Source organism: Ochotona curzoniae, unplaced genomic scaffold, assembly GCF_017591425.1.
Source record: "Ochotona curzoniae isolate NIBS_2020 unplaced genomic scaffold, NIBS_Ocur_1.0 contig_2688, whole genome shotgun sequence".
Lineage (NCBI taxonomy): Eukaryota > Metazoa > Chordata > Mammalia > Lagomorpha > Ochotonidae > Ochotona > Ochotona curzoniae.
The window spans coordinates 15,605,590-15,624,891 of NW_024465553.1; the positions used below are offsets into that span (position 1 = coordinate 15,605,590).

A 19,302-nucleotide genomic window follows, 5' to 3' on the forward strand; every position below is an offset into this window, starting at 1 on the left:
AGAAGGTAAAGGGGGACTAATTCTGTACTGAACAGGGGAAGCTGGGAGGTTTGTATGGAACCATTTAATTTCTAAAGAGGGCATATTTAAGCTGTACCTGCTTGCAAACAAAATCTGGGCAAATTATTTTAGAATTTGATGTTATGTTAGAACATGACTGGTGGTTCCTGGTTTGGGTGAAACTTTAAGAACACTTTTCTTGCAGAGAGATGAAGCTGATCAAACAGAAGTTCCAAGTATGATTTGTGGAGAACAAAGATTTTCAAGATAGTGAAAAATGTTTATATGCAGGCCCGACACGAGGGCTCAATTGGCTAATCCTCCCCTTGCAAGCACAAGGATCCCATACAGACTCTGGTTCATGTCCCAGCTGTTCCACTTCCCATCCAGCTCCCTGCTTGTGGCCTGGGAAAGCAGTCGAGGATGGCTGAAAGCCTTAGGACCCTGTACCCGCATGGGAAACATGGAAGTAGCTCCTCATTCGGCTCATCTCTGGCCATTGTGGCAATGCGGGGGGTGAACCAGCAGATGGAAGATCTCTCTGTATCAGTATGCTTTTCCAATAAAAAATAGAATCTTTTTAAAAAAAAGTTTATATGTGAGGATTAAAAACTCGAAACGTTACTAACTTTGAAACTCAGTTCCCAGTCTGACAAAGCTGAAAGCAGAAGTGCCCTTAGAAATGTCCTCCCCACATTTACCATTTTAGGATGACTCTCTCATATCCAACACACATATCTGGCTTTGCGGCTGCACTCCAACGTGCAACCCTCACTCCACAGCGTCACTCCCCATTGCTGCGACATGCGGAACGAAACACTGAAGATGGGAAGAGGCAACAGGCAGGAAGAACTGCTCCCAAGTCCTTGTGCTCTTATTGTAACCTCAGAAGTTTATTTCATTCCAAGTTTTTCAGGCATCATGATCACTCCTTTCATTAAAAACAAATGGGGAAATAAACAAAATCCTGGGAGGCAACAGGTTAACTTACACAATCCTCAGGGACCAATGGCTCTCTTAAGCTTGAGACCTAAAGGAGGCTGTGCTGTTACCTAAGCAGACAGAAGAAAGACCTAACGTTACCAGAATCTTCCAGCCCCTTTTGACCAAGAGATGCTGGCCATGTCTCTAAGTTTAAAAAAAGAAAAGAAGAATTAATCAACTCCAATTTCCTGATGGTCCTGGGCCCATTTCCTGTCTTACAAATCTGAGCTATTTTGCTTATACAGGTTGAAGTAGAATCTGCTTGAGATTAAAGTGTCTGAGTTAGATAGTATTACCCTTTCTCCCTTGACATTCACGTTGACAAAAACAAAGCCTTAGTGATTAAGTGCTTGTACCCAGGTGTGTCCTGTGCCCAGGGCATCTTAGGGTTTACCCAGCTGGCGCAGTGCCTAGTGGAATGCAAACACCCTGTTTCTTAATGTTCTCTGTGACTAAGACACTGAAGGGGAGGGCCCATTCCACATGTCTGTCCTCAAGCCCCATGAGTGATGGGGAGGGACGCCGGGAGGCGATAACCAGAAGAGCCCTCACTCCCAGTCATCTCTCCTGCTTACCCTGTGACCCAGCTAAGCGCCTGGAAGCCAAGGGCACCGTGAGTAAGTGGTGTTCCTGGCAGAACAAAGATGTCTGCCACCTGTGTGGAGACAACAGGTGAGGACAGCGGCCTGGGATGGGCACGTGGCTTCGAGAGTGAACTGCAAGACAGTTTCAGTTCAGACAGGCTTATGTAAGCTTTGGGCAGCAGAAGGAGGTACCAGTTGGAGGGTGACAGAACCACTCCAGCAAAGTTGGTCGGCCATGCTATATGTCTGGATGGTCAGAGAACACATCTGGGTCGCCGCCGGCGTGGGTAGGCCCAGACATCAGGGAAGCCTGCAGCTTGGCCCACGCCTCGGGAGCCCTGCTCTTGGCAGCCTCTACCAGCAGCTGGGCTTGCTCCTTCAGCTGGTCTAGTTCCACCTGCGTGGCCTGGTTCTGCCGGATTAGCTCCTTGGTCTTCAGGGTGATCTCTAGCAGGCCAGACCTGTGCAGGACCACCAGCGTGTTGTGGAAGCGCCGGTGTCTGCTCTGCCGCTGCTCTGGGAAGACCTCGGGGCTGCGGCATAGCTGCTCCGCTGCCCACAGCGGTGAGCTGTAGTGGGCAGACAGCGGGGACAGCGGGGAGCTGCTTTCCAGCCCATGGAGGGTGCTGTCAGAGGCGCAGACTGGGCTGGCGGGGGAGGCAAAGGTCAGGCTGGGAGCCTTAGCCACATGGGTGCTGGAAATGGGCTGCAGAGTCTGTGGACTTCCACCTGCCACCAGGGAGGGTACCCCCTGTGGAGCAGAGTCCTCGTCCAGCCTGGTGCTGGGTGGAGCCGGAGCCAGGGGGCTGGCAGGTGCTGTGCCAGCCTTGGCTGGCTCCCTGGAAGACAGGCTGGGGGCCAGGCTCTCGGAGTGGACTTTCTTTTGTGCTGCCCGCGCTCTTTTCTCTTCTGGGCTGCGGGAGCGGCCCCTTTTGCCTGGGTGGGGGGCTATTTTGGTATAAGAATTCAGGATGGGCAAGTAGTTCCTGGAGTCAGCCTTCTTCTCCCCTGTGTGGCATGGGCTGATGGGAGACGGGACGGGAGGATGAAGGAACAGGAGCTGAGGCTGTGCGGAGATGACCTCGAAGGGGGGCTGCACTGTCCAGGACTGGAGCTGGGATGAGCTGCTGCCCTGGGGACAGAGGGAGAGACACACACACTCATCAGGGACAGGCAAAGCCTACACCAGCGGAGGCAGAGCAGACATTCAGAGGGGAAGGACAAGTTCAAAGGCAGACCCTTACAGGCTTCCAGTCTTGTCAAGAACAGCCTGCAGAAGGGGCTTGATACCACAAAATTACTTACTCGCCTTTTTTTTTTTAACTTATCCTAAGGGAAAGATGAAGAAACCATCTGTTTTTCTTCAAGTGCTGTCACTCTGAAAAACAGGGGCTGCTGTGAAGGCACAGGGGAGGAAGCTGCTTCCTGTTATGCTGGCATCCAGCTCCCTGTTAGGGTGCCTGGGAAAGCAGTAGAGGATGGCTGAGTGCTTGGGCCCGTCCCTGTGTAGGAGAGCCGAACAGAGGTCCAGGTTTTGTCCTGGCCCAGCCCCTGGCCATGCAGCCATTTGGGGAACGAACTAGCAGATGGAAAACCTCTCTATAACTCTGCCCTCTCCCTCTTTCTCTATAACTCTTTCAAATAAATAAATAAACCTTCAAAAAAATTGTAGGTATGTGAAGAAATGGCAAAGTTAAGGTCACTGTTGAGGTAGTAAAAACGGATGTGACAATTTCCTGGTATAAATTCAAATGTGCTGATCTCAAGGTGATTAGATGTGACTTTGCATCAAAGTCTAGCTTCCTTGACCTACACCTGGAATCTCATTTACCTGACAATACTTTTCAAAAAAATTTTGTTTGAGGCTCAGTGCTGTGGCTCAGTGGGCTAATTCCCCACCCTGTGCTCCTGGTATCTCAAATGAGTGTTGGTTCTACTTCCCATTTAGTTCTCTGACTTGTGGCCTGGGAAAGAAGCAAAGAATGCTGAAGTCCTTAGATCCCTGTTCCCATGTGAGAGACCCAGAAGAAGCTCCTGGCTCCTGGCTTGGGATCCGCTCAGTTTGGTCACTGTGGCCATTTGGGGAGTGAACAAGCAAATGGAAGACCTTCTCTATCTATCCTTCCCTATCTGTAAAAATCTGTCTTTCAAATAATAATAAAATAAAACCTTAAAAATAAAAAATGTTAAAAACAGAAAATTTTATTTGACAGGCAGAGCTAGAGAGAGTGAGGTTCTCCATCCACTGGTTCACTCCTCCAAACGGCCACAATGGCTGAAGCTGAGTCCATCCAAAGACGGGACTCAGGAGTCTCCTCTGGGTTTCCCATGTGGATATAGAGACCCAAAGACTTGAGCCATCCTCTGCTGCTTTCCTGAGGCATAAGCAGGGAGCTGGATAGGAAGTAGAGCAGCCAGGACTCAAACTGGTACCTGTATGGGATGCTGGTGTTACAATCAGAGGCCTAGCCTACTATGCCACAGCAGTGGCCAAAGTGACAATTTCTGATTTAAAAAATCACATATTATCAAGAGTTTGTGGGCACAGGTTTCTAAGGCAGGGACACCCACCAAGCAAACACCCATTCAAAGTCATCACAGCTGCCATGGACTGCAGTTACTAGAAACTGGTATCAGGGCCAGCACTGTGGCATAATAGGATAATCTGCCTACAGCATCAGCATCACATATGGGTACTTGTTTGTGTCCTGGCTGCTTCACTTCCCATCTAGCTCCCTGCTTGTGGCCTGGCAAAGCAACAGAGGATGGCTCAAAGCCTTGGAACCCTGCATCCACATGGGAGACCCAGAAGAAGCTCCTGGCTCCTAGCTTCAGATCAGCTCAGCTCCAGTCACTGTGGTCATTTGGGAAGTAAACCAGTGGATAAATATGTCTCTCCTCTCTGTAACTCTGCCTTTCAAATAAAACAAAAATTTTTTTTAATAAGAAGTTGGCATCACATGAAGGGTGACTGGTCCAAACCCCGCAACCTGCCATGGTGCACTCATCATGTCTCTTCACCCTTGGGAGAACTCACTTCCAGTCCCAATGGACAAGTGAAGCAGCCAGGATCCAGGCTTGGGTCCAAAGCCAATCTCTACCAACCGCTTCCGTTACTACACAGCTCAGTAAAGAAAGGTGTGCCTACTGGTCTCCATCTCAGCTCCACCCAAAGGGATGGATGGAGCAAGGCTGTCCAGGTGCACACCCTCGTGAGTCACAAGGGATGGCCTGCTTTCTTAGAAGCATCCCCATGTGCATGTGTGGCTCTTCCCCCACACAGGCACGCCATATGCCAAATGCCACCTCAGGGTTATGTGGCTGGGAGCTGGAGGCCAACTCTGAATCCTCTCCTGGGCACGGGTGAGGAGGCCCCAGGAGTCCTCTGTGGAGCTCTCCAGAGTCCAGTGTACTATGGGATACACAGAAGCAAGCAGGCCAGGCTAAGGAGCCATGTGGCCGTGGGCCTCTGAGCTGTGTGACCATGGTCACATTTAGAGGGGAACCTGTGCTAAGCTCCAGAGTGTGAGGCTGAGAACCAGCTCAGAACAGAGAAATCTGAGGGATGGAGTAGAAAGACTTCAGCCTGAGCACATTTCATCCTCCCTCACCCTGAAAACACATCCCAGATCCAAAGTTTTGGGGGTCACACTAGGGATCTTGCAAATAGGAGCACTATGAGCCTACCCTGGCTCAGTCAGAAGCCAAACTTCTGGTTCTCCCCAAAGTGGACTGTGGCTTGAAGGGGTGCTCTACAAGGTGAACAGATCCAGCAAACAGCTGATGCCCTGCTTCCCCAGGCTGATGTTACTGGCTGGGTCTTCCTACTGCTGTGGTGGCGCTCATGGTCCTAATGGGCAGAAAGCTTAGGGTGATGATTAGATCTTAGCACGGCACTAATGCTGTGCATGTTGAAGTCATCTGAGGTTTGGACAGGTCTTCAGAATCACTCCATACAAAGCCAGTGTGTTGAAGATGGGGGAACTTGAGTCCATGGTGGCCAGTGACTTGTGCGCAAGTGGCAGAATCAGAATCAGACCACAGCAGTAATGGCCAGGGTACCACCCACTCTGCAGGGGCTTTTCCAAGCATCCAATTATGCAAACTTTAGAACATACAGGGTCAAGCATGATCCAAAAGGCAAAGCGAACCTCCCAGACTTCTCCATCAGTCAGCCTGTCCCCACCCTGCCCCGCTCCTGAGCGAGCTCAGGGGCCTTCCCCAGGTTCTGGATCCTGAAGAAACCAGTTCTGCTGGGAAAACCTCCTGACTCCCTCACTGTGGGCTGTCCTCAGCATGTCTGGCCCCTCCAACAAAGAAGGGAAACACACAGACACACCAGGGAGCCAGAGCGGCAGGAGGAAGTCCAGGTCGGGCAGTGAGCAGTCTGCTGGATCAGGGAGTCCACCTTCTTGTCTGTGTTCCCTTTTCCCTTCAGCCAGTGGAGCCGAGCTTCTGGCTGAGCTCAGGCCACCCTGCTGAAGGCACTGGTCTTTCCCGGTAATAACCAGGTGCTATAGCAGGCCTGAAGCTTTCCTGAAGCTATGGCTACCTCAGCCTTCTAACTTCAACCTGAGGTGGGAAGATCAGCTGCCAAGGCCAGATTTCAAACCTCAGTCTTGAGGTAGCCTCCATCAGTGTACCATGGGATGCAGTGTCAGTGGGAGTGAGGGTGCAATGTTCTCTTTTTGGCTTAAATCCATCCTGTTTACCTCTCGGACTGCTCAAATTCTCAGTCAAGTTTGCCTGACACTGGGACCTGGATTAGGCTTTCATCTGAATCTTCTTCCCCATCTAGGCAATTATCACAAAATATGCACGGTTGTGTAACACAGCCCAAGTAGGGCATCCTTCAACCCTGCAATGGTGTTGTGTGGATGCAGTTGGCACAGCCACCCCTCAACGGAACGACCTCTGTCTAACAACAAGGCTTTCACCTAAAGACAAAGAGACACTCCGAACATGACAGAAGAGACGTGGAAGCTGCCTCCACTGCAATGAGTACTGCATGGGCAGGTGTCAGGGCTGGCAGCTGAAATGCCAGTTGGAACACCCGCATCCTCTAACACAGTACCTGGGTTGGCGCCCTGGTTCTACTCCCAATCCCATGTTCCTGCTGCTGGTGCACCCCAGGGTGATGGCCCAAGCAGCTGGGACATCTGGAGTGAGCTCCTGATTCCTGGCTTCAGTTCGGCCCAGCCCCAGCTATTGCAGGCATCTGGGGAGTAAACCAGCGGCAGCTCTCTATCTTTCTGCTTCTCAAATAAAATTAAAGGTCCTGGCACATCTAGGTTTCTAGGACAACTCAAATTAAGAAGAGACTCTGTCTTCCTTAAACACTGCCATGCTTGAATGCTCCACAGAAGTGACACCACAGGGTTCAGTATGTGTCCTTTAAATAAGCCAGGTCCTTGCGGACACATGGCAATCATAGTGTAATGGAGTCTACTGTTTCAAAAGTGAGTGCACTTGCTGATGACTCCTGGTTCTCCCCCTCCTCCCCCCAGAACAAGGTCAGTAGCTGAATGGAGCCATCCTCATCTCAGGCCAAAGGCATGTACTGGTGTGGTGTACTGGTGGCTGCTGACAGACAGTGCAGGCCCCAGCGGGTGTCCTCACCTGTTTGACCAGCACGTTTTTCATGACGACCATGGGGGACAGTGTGGGGAAGGCATGGCTCGCAGGCCTGGAGCTGGGCTTCCGCCTGTCTTCTCTGCTCCAGCCCAGGGCACTCAGCACGTCCTCGGACTCCATCTGCTCCGCGGAACTCAGGCACTCAGAGCTGCCATCTGGAGGGCAGAACAACAGTCAGCTCTCTGAGGACCAAGCTGGCAGCTTGGTGCACCTTGCCCCTGGCCTAGCTTAGGCCAAGGCCTCCCCTCTTGGTGACCTGCTGTGGACAGGTAGTGGTTCCTACGAGAGGCACGTGGGCCGGGGGTGGGGCCCTCGTGAATGGGCTGCTGTTTCTCCCCTGAGATGGGTAGCTTTTGTAAGGTTTTTGGCCCCCTCCATGCCCTCTCTTCCAGGCACGCACTCCTGCTGTGGGCTCTGTCGGATTCAGCATGAGCCCCTCACCACTTTGACTTCCTGCTTGCAGAATCATTCGCTGGAGAAACCCCCTTTCTTTGTAAATTACCCAGCCTGGGGACCCAAGCCAGAGTTTTTCACCTGGCTCCTGGGGAGCTGCTGAGCCACCGGAAGTGGAAAGAATCACTGGTGATGGGTGCTTTGGTGAATTTCTAAAAAGGCCTTCAGCGTTCATGAGCTTTACAAAGAAATCCATAGTTATCCCTCTGACCCCAAAATATTACCCCAGGATGGCCTCACTTTCCTTCTAACTCTCCCAGGAAGGCCAGCACCATCAGAGCTCAAGAGAAAGAAATCAACACCAAGTCTGTAGCAGTCTGTGGGAGTCCCTGGCCTCCAAGTTCTCCAGGAACTATGTGAGCCGTGCCAGGACTGGCGCCTCTGCAGGCTCTGGGCACCACAGATAAAATACAGGGCCAACCGTAAGGCCCAGAACTCTCATCCCCATGGAAATGCACATGACTGCTTCCCGAATGTCCCAGCTGGGAAGTTCCCAACACTTTCTCCAGCTCAAAGTTAGCTGTTTCTCTGTCACTGCCCTTTGCCCTGAAGAGCACCTTCTTTGTTGTCATCAGTGCAGGGGTGCACTTGCTGGAGACCCTGCACAACGGGTGGGTGCTCTCCAAGGCAGAGAAAATAAGGCTGACTTATTTAAGTTCCACTCAACATGGACAGAATTAAGAGATCTGCTGGAGCAAACCGGGATACTGTTGTTCCCAGCTGCTGACCACCAAGGGCCTCAAAGCAGTGGGTATTTGGCACAGACATTAAAGTGACTCTTGCGACACCCACACCCACATCAGAGAGTGGGTTAGCTCGCTGCTAATGTGCCTGGGAAATCAGTGGGAGATGGCCAGAGCGCTTGGGTCCTAGCACCCAGAGGGGATCCAGATGGAGTTTCAGGTGCCAAGCTTCCAATTGTGGCCATGGTGGCCATCTGGGGAGTGAACCAGTACATGGAAGATCTCTGCCTCTCCTGTTGTAATTCTGCCTTTCAAATAAATCAATAAACCATAAACAAATAAAACCCACCATAAGTAAGCTTCATGTGAAAGTAAGCCTGGGAAACCACGCAAGAGCAGGAAAATCCCAAAATGCTGGAGACTGGCCTGCCCCTCCCTCGACCGGCCTGGCCGCACCAGGACAACTGATGTCTCTTACTCTAATCTCCAGTGAGTGCCCTGTGGCTCTCTGAGCTGTAATCTATTTATAATTTGGCCTCTCATTCAGCATGCTTACAAGGAGAAAATACGGTCATCTCAGGCTGGGCGAGTCGTAGTGCCCCAGCAGTTAACGCTTCCCACTATAAATCTCTAAGTTGCCAGAATTGATGGATTAGCCCTGGGAGTCTGGAAAATGTCAATCTTCCTCCACTGGATGGGTGTATATGTGTGTGTGTGTGTGTGTGTGTGTGTGTGTGTACAGCCATCCTCAGGGTGCTGACTCGGCTGAGCTCCCCGAGACACCAGGATCCAGTTACCAACCCCAGACTGGGAAGTAAGAGTCTTGCCACCAAACACTCAAGGCTCCGGGCAAGTGCAGGCTGGGCCTTTAGGGAAGGGGTGGAGTAGGCTGGTGTCGGGCCTTTCTCTCTACTACCTTCTCAAGTTTACAATCAGGCGGGGAAGCACACATTCAAACACAAAGTGTAGAGAAGGGGGTTGGGGGAAGAGAAGAAAGGGATCATGGGAGAAGGGGGAATCTTTAAAGACAGAAAAGCTTTCTTAGTAAAACAAACAAAACCAAAGGTTATCTTAACTGGCAGTTCTCAAATGCGTCCACAAGGTGACAACCGCACAGTAACAGTATGCGCTTCCCTACAGTGTCACTGTTCTTAAGAAGGATCTGCCACAACAGAGATATGAATCTGCAGATCTGCGGTTTTTCCCACAAGCACTCACCAGAGCTGGAATTTAAGACGTAAAGCTGAGAGTGGAAGTGGAGAAGGTGGCACCTGGCGCTCGGGAGGAGCACCCTACCTTTGGAGGTCAGAGCTATTCATCCTTACCTCTCTCTCACACACCCACACAGTCCCATGACAACACACACGGGATACAACAGTGATCACCTGAAAATCCGGAGTCCTTGTCTGACTCGGTGGCCGCCATGCCGAGGGGACGGGCAGCTTTCTTTACCTCGGGGCCTTTGCCTAGTTTGGCCGAGAGTCTTCTGGGGCCATCCCGGGCTGGATTCTTCCTCTCCATGGTTCAGTGGGCTGGTGGCGGCAGCCTGACCGCTGCACTTCTCATCTGGACCGCCCTGTGAAATATGACCACGGTGTGTAAGAAGTCACCGCGGGGACAGCAACACAGCTGAGGCTGGCTGAGCCCGGCAGGAACCTGAGTCTGTCCCCAGCAAAGACTTTCTGGGCGGTCTTGACTGACAAAGGCTTCAAGTTCACCAAACAGAACCGGTTTCTAACCAAAAGGAGACTCAGTCCTCGGACTGCCCTCTAATTCCATTAGGGATTCGAAGCACAGGGACCAGACTCAGTGGGAGCTTTGTCAGAGGCTAACAAAGGCACATTTGATCAGGCTTTTGGAAGCACACAACCCAATCAACTGGCCCTCTTCCTTGGGGAAGGAGGTGGAAGCGAGCCAAAAGGCCCATTCTCTGGGTGTCTGCTCGCTGGCTCGGGACCGTGGCTACCTCCCATAGTGCAGAGCTCCTCAGAATAATCTGTCAGTTCTTTGGATACATGGGATGAAAACTAATCCCTAACATATGCAGGCTCCTTTTTGGCTTAAACAAGGCTGGTTCTCATGCATGGTCACAGATAGTAAAACACCTGTGTTGTGGGCTAAGGAGTTGATTAGTGCTCCTTGGGATGGACAGGAACTGGGCTAGTGGCTAAAAACACCTAGACTAATTGGATTGGACTCATTTGATCCAATATCCTGCTAAATGAGGATGTTGGGGGAAGAGTATCTAAGGAGAGGAGAAGGAGCAATAAAGGAGACTTCACGGACTTCCACCATCCCTGGTCTCCTGTTGGTGCTTCATCCTCAGACCCTCTCTGTGTCCATGTTACTGGCTCTGCTGGCCAGAACACACCTGCACTAAGTGGAAACCAGTACCGTTTATTGCTGTGCATGAGCCTCCTGAGAGTCACCTTGATTGCTAGCCCATTTTGCAGAGCGGGAGACTGAGGGCCAGACATGTGACCTGCACTCACACCGAGAAGACTCAGCAGGCACTCACTCTTCAATCGGGTGTGGTGCCAGGCTGTGGGTATGGAGCAAAGTATCCTGGATGGACTTCCTTCCTGGTGCCTGAGAGAGGATGGACAAAAATGCACACCAACCAGACGTACCCACATAACTCCCCAGAGCTCTGCAGGGGAGAAGCTGGGACCTGCAGGGAGAAGGGACATGCAACATATACAGCTGAGCATAGCATGCCCCATGAGGGCGTGAACCAGGCCACTCAGGAGAGACAGGCAGTGTCTTGGGATCCATGCTGGGCAGACACTGGCCACCAACTTCAAGGCAATGGAAAAGTCATGAGAGGATTTTAACCATAAACAGTGACAGGAGCAGATTTGCATTTTAAAAATTCCTTGGGTTCTGGACCAAGACTAGAGTGGAAGGAGGCCAGGGGCATTGGGATTGGCTGGATGTCACCAGCCTGGTGCAGGTGAATTAAGGTGGTGGCAGTGCAGCCACGATAAGTGGGGTGGGAGGCTGGCAGATGTGGCTGGTTATTGTGTATGAGAGAGGAAGAGATGGTGGCACCAAGTACTGAGCGAGGGGACCCAGGAAGAGTACAGAAGGGAGTGGATGGGGTCGGGTAGGATGGAGTGGCTGGGCTGAGGTGACCGTGGGTCATCCAAGTGGAGATGCTGGGTAGGCAGTCAGCCAGGTTTGCCCCAGTGACACCTGGCTAGTCTACAGATCCGGGTGTAGGCTAAGAGTGTGAGACAAAAGAGCCCTTCAGAAGGCCGGCAAAGGTCAAGGCATTCTAGATCTCTCAATAAATATTTGAATCACCAAGGACTGGCAACTGTAAGGCTGGCATGATGCTAGCACAGGGAGGAAGGGCACAGAAAGTCAGGATGCTGCTGAGGCAACACCTGGCAGGGTGTCAGGGAGGCCCATGCACCCTTCAAGCCGCAGCCGCATCCTGGCTCCAGCTTGATCTTCCGCAAGGCCCTCCGCGCCAAAGCAGCCTTGCCCCCGGAACACCACCAAGGGTCCCAACATCTGGCCTGTGCAGGGACTGCGGAGAACAGCTCCCTCTGCAGGGAGGATGGATGGCAAAACTGAACCAGAGGAGGATGATCTGGCATCCCTGAGCATGCCTCCTGCTCCTTGTCTGCCTATGGTAGGACTGGACTCAAGGGCACCCAGGTTGACCTGAATGAGCAAGGACGGGAAATGCAATTCCACGCGAGACTCATTCTGCCCCAGGCCAAACTCATTCAAGGGGACGGGTTTCCACAGGTGACACGCCTAATCCTACGTGCAGAGAGGGGCAATGGCATTGTCACAGCTTGCAGAGCACTCTGTAAGAACAGCACCTCTCTCCTTGACAGCTGGGACGCTTAGCAACAGTCAGCCCAGTCTTAAAGGTGTGCTCTACGTAAAACTCAACCTCTAATTAAATCAGGGTCCTTCTGTATGAGACTCAACAAACAGGCACAGTGTTAATTTTCCTAAAATAACACTGTCAAGAGCATATAGGGGCTTCCCTCAAAGGGGAGGTACAGGTGGCTTTTGGATGGGCATTCAGGCGAATTCAAGCCTGACTCCACTGCCCATTTACAATAGGAAAGCGGCTCCTGTCAAGTGCAGCGCACTAAGTAACTGACAGGGACAGTATCAGGCAGAGTGGTTAAGCTGCCAGGTAGCACGTCCATGTCCCATACTGGACAGCTCGGGGTCCAGCTCAGCTCCACTCCCAAGCCTGGCTTCCTGCTAATGTGCACCTGAGAATCAGCACTTGGGTCCTTGCCAGCCCCATGGCAGACCTGGCTGGAATTCCTGGCTTCTGGCTTCAGCCTGGCCGAGCACTGACCATCCCAGGCATTCGGGAAGTGAAGGAACAAATGGGAGGTGTGTGTGTCTCCTGGCTCAGTCTCTCAAAGAAAACCAGAAAGAACTCAATAAAGTTTCCCATTATAATCACAGATTGTTTCACAGGCATTTTAGATGAAAACAATCCCATCAAGTAAGTGCCTATAACAAAGCTATCAAAAATGTCTTGCAACTGTTATTAAAGGGTAGTCAACAGAGGTACAAGGGAAAAAAATATACACAGTTTATTCTGGCTCATCACAAATTTGCAGGTTAACACTGATGGGGAAATCAAAATATTGAAATCGGTTAAGAGAACAGACGCTAAAACTCTAGATCCTGAACAGTTGGAAACAAACACTGTTTAATCTCCTTTGGAATGCTAAACTGATATTTTGGATGTGGGATAATTGGAAATATGAAAGCCCTGGCTTTTCAAATGCTTCAGCAGGAGAAGATACTTGGTGTCAGGGGTGGGGAGGAGGGGAGAGTGGCTAGTGGGGCTGCTTCCCTACCAGGTTCCTCCCCCTTGCAGGAGTGGCCTGGAGCCCCTTCCCACACTCCACTCCCACCCCAGTGCACCTGGCTCCATAGGAGGTTCTCCACTCCAGGGAGGTGCAAACTGCAGACCCTGCAGCCTTGTAGAGGCTGCGTGGCTCTGCCCTCTTCAATATTATTTCAGAGTCAAGTCAGGTGCCTGGGAATGGACTGATGTCTCAGCTCCTAGCCGCAATGCCATCTCTGCTAACAGGCACAGATAGGAGGCCATGGCCTGCTGCTCCCCAAACATTCTGACTGCATCCAAGGGACTGATTTCAGCTCCCAAACTGTCAGGAGCAACCCCACCTGGGCCCCTTGTGAATGTCCAGGTAACAATGTTGCTCCCGAGGACAGTAAACACTAGGATGGATGCCCCAGAGAGGCTCAGTCAATACTGTGTCTACAGGCTCAGTCAATACTGTGCCTACAGACTCAGGGGCTCCCATATACACAGCCTCAGGGGTGTTCCACAGCACTTCACACTAGTCTGCGGGTCTCCTCAAAGTCCAGGTTTTTGTTCTGTTTTCACTGTGGCAAGCTCTGCTGCCAACAATTACCACGTGAGGAATCCAACAGAATAATAAATCTGTAGCCGACTCTGACACCGAATGACCCAAACAACTTCAAGGTCATGATCTTGCCTTTCCAAGCACCAAGCTCACCTCCACATCTAACTTACATAGCAAAGAGACTATCTAACCAACCCGTTAGACTAAGTGAAACCTCGGGGACAAATCCACTAGCTGCAGCGTGGCTCCAGCCACAGACAACAGAAGAATCCAGTACAGCTTTCAGACCTCTCCCTGGATACACGAAGCTTGGCGATGCTCCTGGGAGTGCGAGTCCCTTTAAAAAGGTGTCACGTGTATGACACATGCTTGCCTGGACACGAGCGTGGGGTGAGAGCTCAGTCAGGGGACAAGGCCATGAACAGAGATTGTCATATGCTACCTGGCAGGGGTCTCAGTTAACTGTCATAAGGGTTGTGTCTGAAGTCATCTTCTGTCTGTGTGCTCATTCCGAAACTCCATTCTGGGAGAGAATGTATTTCCCTAACAGAAATACCCTCCCATCTACCTTAATCTCTTCTATCCATCATCCCTTCCAGGTACACTGCCTGGCTGAACTGCAAAGCCCCAGTGCCGCACGATTTCCCACGTGTGGGCTCTGGGCTCTCACCTTCCCAAGGGCAGATCAGCTCCAACAACTTCCTCACCCCCACCACATCCCGCTGTAACAGCGCCCACTCTCTCTTCTCACCGACCCACGCTGCGTCTGTGCCAGGCAGCCAGCCACCGGCCTGCCAACTCAGCAGGGCAGAACTGGGCAGACCCTAGAGTTGTGCTGTGATTGGCATACCACCCATCGACCAGGGCAAACGCCCAGGCAATGCATACTGCCAGAACTTGAGAAACGACGGGGAGCCTGGGCGCCCAAGGGCTGGGACCAGGGTGCCCTCCAGCCCACCCACTCTTTAGTTGGCACTGCCCTCACCACACACACACTTCTGGCACCTCACCATGCCTGGCAAGCTACCCACCAGGGAGAAATAAGCAGCGAAGTTGGTGACAGCGAGTCCCGGCGACAGCCAGAACAGTGGCACCTTGGGCGTTACCAAGGCGCTGCCCCAGGCACTGCAGGCTGCAGCTCAGGCCCTGGCACTCCTGCCCATCCAGGGCCGGCGCCCGGACGCCCAGGTGGCTCCTGGCTGTAGGTCCCACGACCGCACACAAACCCCCTGTGCCCGCACAAGGCCCCCTTCTCGACCTCAAGTCCCTGGCAGACCCCACCCCTCAGAGCAAAACCAACTAAGTGAGCAGGGCAGGGTAGGTGGGAGACGCACCCATCTGCTCCCACCACTGGGCGCTGCGACCCCTGAAGTGCCGGTTCGCCCTGAAGCCTACCTCTCTCCCCTTCCTCTCTCTCCCCTTACCTCCTCCCTCTCTTTCTCCGCGATCCTCGCCCAACCCCTCCCGGTCGCGTCATCCCCCCGCCTTCCGCCCCCTGGGCCCAACCCTCCCTTTCTCACCTAGGGCCAGGGTCGCCGCTCCAAGACCGGCCCCGCGGGGGAGCTGGCGCATGCGCGAACCCGGCCCCACGGCTCCATGACAACCCCGTGGTCGCCGGCTATCCCCTCAGCCACCCGCCCTTTTCTCCTCCCTCCGCCTTCGCGACGGCCTTCGCCAGCCACGTGACCCAGCCTGGGACGACCTGGCACCATAGAGACGGCGCGCCGCCCTCCTAGAAGGACCCTTCGAGTCGGACTCGCTTCCCACTGGCGCCGGAAAGCGCGGCCAGCGAAGTCGTTGGGAGGAGTGCGCTGTCTGTGCGGCGCGCGGACGTCTCTATGGTTGGCTCCCCGCGGCCGGCCGCCATTTTGTACGGCGGCTTTCAGCAGGCGTGGATGTCAATGTGGTGCGGGGTTTGGAGCAGCTTGGGGTAGGCCGGCTTGGAGCCTATACGGCGGGAAGCCTGATTCTCTAGGAGAAGCCAGGGGCTCTTGCTCCTGTAGAATGCACAGCCTGGTCGCTCTGTACGGCTGGGGACCAGGCCACGGCGCCTGCTGACAGCATCTGTGAGCGGCAGGCTGGCAGCCGCGTGCAGGCATGGGGCGGTCCCCACCTCCCCGAGTGCTGGTCACGTTTTGGCCACGCCTGTTGCAGGGTTAGTTTTGTGATCGTGCTCCACGAAGCGTAGGCCCAGGGAGGGAGAAAAAGTTCGTTCGATTTCTGATTGATCTTGTCCCGTGTTGGGGTTTCCGGAGGATGCAGTGTTTCTAGTCAGCTCCTGGTGACATGGAGTGGACACACGAGTAACAGCCAAATGAAAGGGTCTGGGGTCACTGGGAGTTCCGATGAGTCAGCGAAGGTCACTAAGAAGCCCTTGGTGGGTGAAGGGAGGATGTGGGACGAGGTGGCGCCAGGTCCCTCAAACTGATTAAAATGAAAATGCCCCATTTCTCAGCACCAGCCGCCTGTCAGGTGCTCAGTAACCCAGACTCTAGTACATTCACTGCATGGCAGAAAGTTACACTGGCTAATTGCTCATCTGGGGGGGAGTCTACTACCTTTATTGGTAATCCACGGCTGCTGGGTCATAGGTTAAGGGCTGGCTGATGCTGGGACAAATGATGCTGATGTGTTAGTGAGGGTCCAGCAGCTCTACCAACAAGTAATTGGAAGCCTATACTACCAGCGAGGCTTTAGGTCGGAGGATGGAGGGAGTGAAAAAGTTGAATCTGGGCCCGGAGCAATAGCCTAGTAGCTAAATTCTAATTCTAAATCCCATCCAGCTCCCTGCTTGTGGCCTGGAAAAGCCTTGGGACCCTGCACCCTTGTGGGAGTCCTGAAATAAGCTCCGGGCCTCAAATCGGCTCAACTCTGGCTGTTGTGACCACTTGGGGAGTCAGCAGATGGAAGATCTTTTCTCTGTAGATCTGCCTTTCCAATAAGAAAAAAAAGAAGTGAATTCTAATTGGAAGTGGGCACATTAAATGCTTTCTCTAAATAAAGCTCCACGAATTGGTGACATAGGTGCTCCTGTCTTTCCCAGAGTGTAGTTCAGATGAGGGAGTTAAAGTTTGTGCCTGTGATGACACAGCTGCCAGGCTGGGGTTGTTAATTGTGAAAGCATGTTATCTCCTTCCTGAGACAGAGTATGAGTCGTTGTCATCAAGTAACTTAAGATCTGATACCGGAAATCAGATATATTGTACTATTCAATATGATAGGATGTGATCAGTGCCAGGAGATTCTGAATAAAATACTATGGGAGGGGAGAGTGGAAGGAGGGGCAAGGACAAGTTAGAAGTGCTTGGGCCCCTGTGGACAAGCAGGATGAGTTCTGGTGCAACGGTCAGGTGTCCAGGTTCCTTGTCAGGGGTCTGAGTTGGATCCCAAGCTTCATTCCTAATTGCAGCTCCTTTTGCCAGGGCAGAGCCCGGAAGAGGGCAGGCTGGGTCTCGGTGGGAGAGCTGGATTGAGGACTTCCAGGGCACGGATCCATGCCTTAAGGCCATTTGGGAAGTGATCTGGCTGGTAGAGGAGTTTTCCATATTAAATAGTTTTTCAAGTAGATTTATCCCAATGGAAGTGATATGTGGCATACTAGACAAAAAGAGCCAAGGGCCTTAGCAAGAGCGTGAGAGGCAGCCCTGGCCTCCCAAAGGGCCGGATGAATCAAGCTTCCTGGAATTCTGTGCCTTGAACAGACAGCTACGCTGTATGAATGACAAGAATGTCAGAGACAAGTAAGCTGTGGAGCCAAGTCAGGTCAGTTTACTAATGGGCATAATTTTCATGTTAGTTTCACTGTGATTCTACATAATTAAATATCTGAATAAACAATTTGTAGAAAAATGGGAATTATTTCTGTAAAGGTAACTTTTTCTTCCTTTGGTTTTCTAGGATGTAGCAGCCAATGTGTACTGACAGATCTGTAATGTTTACTCTTGAATTCTTGGTTTGGTTGGGGTCCCTGTGATAGAGTGTGGGCTGTAACACTTGCCCTTGTTTGTAGGGCTGTAGTCAGTTCAGTCCTCCCCCATACCGTTTGCAGTTCAAGACTCACCCCCCCACTACCAGCAGGGGGCGACATGGTCCCTCAAATGCCATACTTGGGGATTGCAAAGGAGTTTTCTTTCTCCTGTCTTGAAAAGCTGGGTCTTTAAGCCCATTTCCGCCCACCCAGCCGCTTCATCTGGCTGCTGCATGCCCTGTGTGTGTGAGGAGTTGAGTTATCAGTCCTACACAGGATACTATGAAGAATGAAGTTGGGGGGTCCAGTGACATGGCCTAGCGGCTAAAGTCCTCACCTTGCATGTGCCACAATCGCATATGGGCACTGGTTCATGTCCCGGCTGCCATGCTTCCCATCCAGCTCCCTGCTTGTGGCCTGGGAAAGCAGTCAAGGACAGCCTGAAGCCTTGGGACGCTGCACTCACACGGAGACCTGACAGAGGCTCCTGGCTTCGGATTGGCTCGGTTCCAGCCGTTGTGGCTGCTTGGGGAGTGAATTGGCAGACAGAGGGTCGTCTTCTCTGTATCTCCTCTTCTCTGTATATCTGACTTTCTAATAGAAATTAATAAAATATTAAAAAAAAACAGAGTAGAATTTTGACATCATGTGTACACGAGAAAGGAGATGGGACCAATCCCACAGCCTGACAGTTGAGTAATAGACTTCAGGACGACTCATTGTGTTCTTGTTTTCCCCGTGTTGCTGAGGGCTGGGACTGTTACCGCAGACACTGGCTTTGGGCAGGTCTTGGACCAGCCCTGGAGACCCCTTGAGTACATTTTTGTGAACCTCACAGGCTGTTCGTGAAATATGTATCCTGTGATCTGACCCCAGTACCACGTGAATGAGCTTTTCTGGGGGATCGGGCGGGCTCACAGCTGCACGTGTTCTCCAGGGTCTGGGGATCATGTGTTACTGAGATCAGATGAGAAGGGCTTTAGCTTGGGTGTGTGCGGGGATTGTCTGTGGGTAGCTGGCAGAGGCTGGTGACAAAAGGGGGCATGGCCTTTGTTCCCTCAGGTGCCAAGCTCTGCTGGCCCCAGCGATCCTCAGCTCATATTCTCACAGGAGTCTGTGGAAGAGAGGGAGTGGCAGCACAATGCTCAGGTGACAAGATGTTGATGTACACGCACAGACTTGATTTTAGGGATGACAAAAACAGCTCCTGAATATCATCTTCCTGCTTATACCTGAAAGCTTCTGAACTAGAATTGCTTAGCCTTCAGGTCCACTACTGATTTCATAACAGCTCGCAGGGAGCTCTGACCAGTTACCAGTCATTGTCCTGAGGAATTTTCCTGGACCTGTGCATTGGATCCTCCCACAGACCAATAGAATGGGTTCAGTATCACTCTTCTCCTTTTTAAAAAGATTTGTTATTTTTATTGAAAGACAGATACACAAAGAGAAAGCAATACGGAGAGAAAGATCTTCTGTCTGCTGGTTCACTCCCCAAAAAGTGGCTGCATCAGCTAGAGAGCTGAGCCAATCCCAAGCCAGGAGCCAGGAGTCTCCCATGTAGGTGCAGGGTCCCATCCTCTACTGTTTTCCCAAGCCACAAGCAGGGAGCTGGA

General features: G+C 52.1%; 1 protein-coding gene across 1 annotated transcript; it reads right to left on the reverse strand.

The window, feature by feature from the left end:
- Positions 1 to 872: 872 nt before the first annotated feature.
- CIPC (CLOCK interacting pacemaker) lies at positions 873 to 15,365 on the reverse strand. Its single transcript, XM_040975249.1, has 4 exons — positions 15,240 to 15,365; positions 9,724 to 9,914; positions 7,188 to 7,357; positions 873 to 2,700 (listed from the first exon to the last, which is right to left on the reverse strand). Exons 2-4 carry the CDS (start codon positions 9,857 to 9,859, stop codon positions 1,807 to 1,809), a joined length of 1,200 nt encoding a protein of 399 aa, XP_040831183.1. The 5' UTR covers positions 9,860 to 9,914; positions 15,240 to 15,365; the 3' UTR covers positions 873 to 1,806.
- Positions 15,366 to 19,302: the final 3,937 nt, after the last annotated feature.

What these genes read in the sequence shown, in the direction of transcription:
- CIPC (XM_040975249.1), bottom strand. Translation starts at nt 9,859, where the DNA reads ATGGAGAGGAAGAATCCAGCCCGGGATGGCCCCAGAAGACTCTCGGCC. An exon ending in CAAGGACTCCGGATTTTCAG is followed by an intron (nt 7,358 to 9,723) that starts GTGATCACTGTT and finishes TCTGCCCTCCAG; the next exon opens with ATGGCAGCTCTGAGTGCCTG. An exon ending in AAAACGTGCTGGTCAAACAG is followed by an intron (nt 2,701 to 7,187) that starts GTGAGGACACCC and finishes CTCTGTCCCCAG; the next exon opens with GGCAGCAGCTCATCCCAGCT.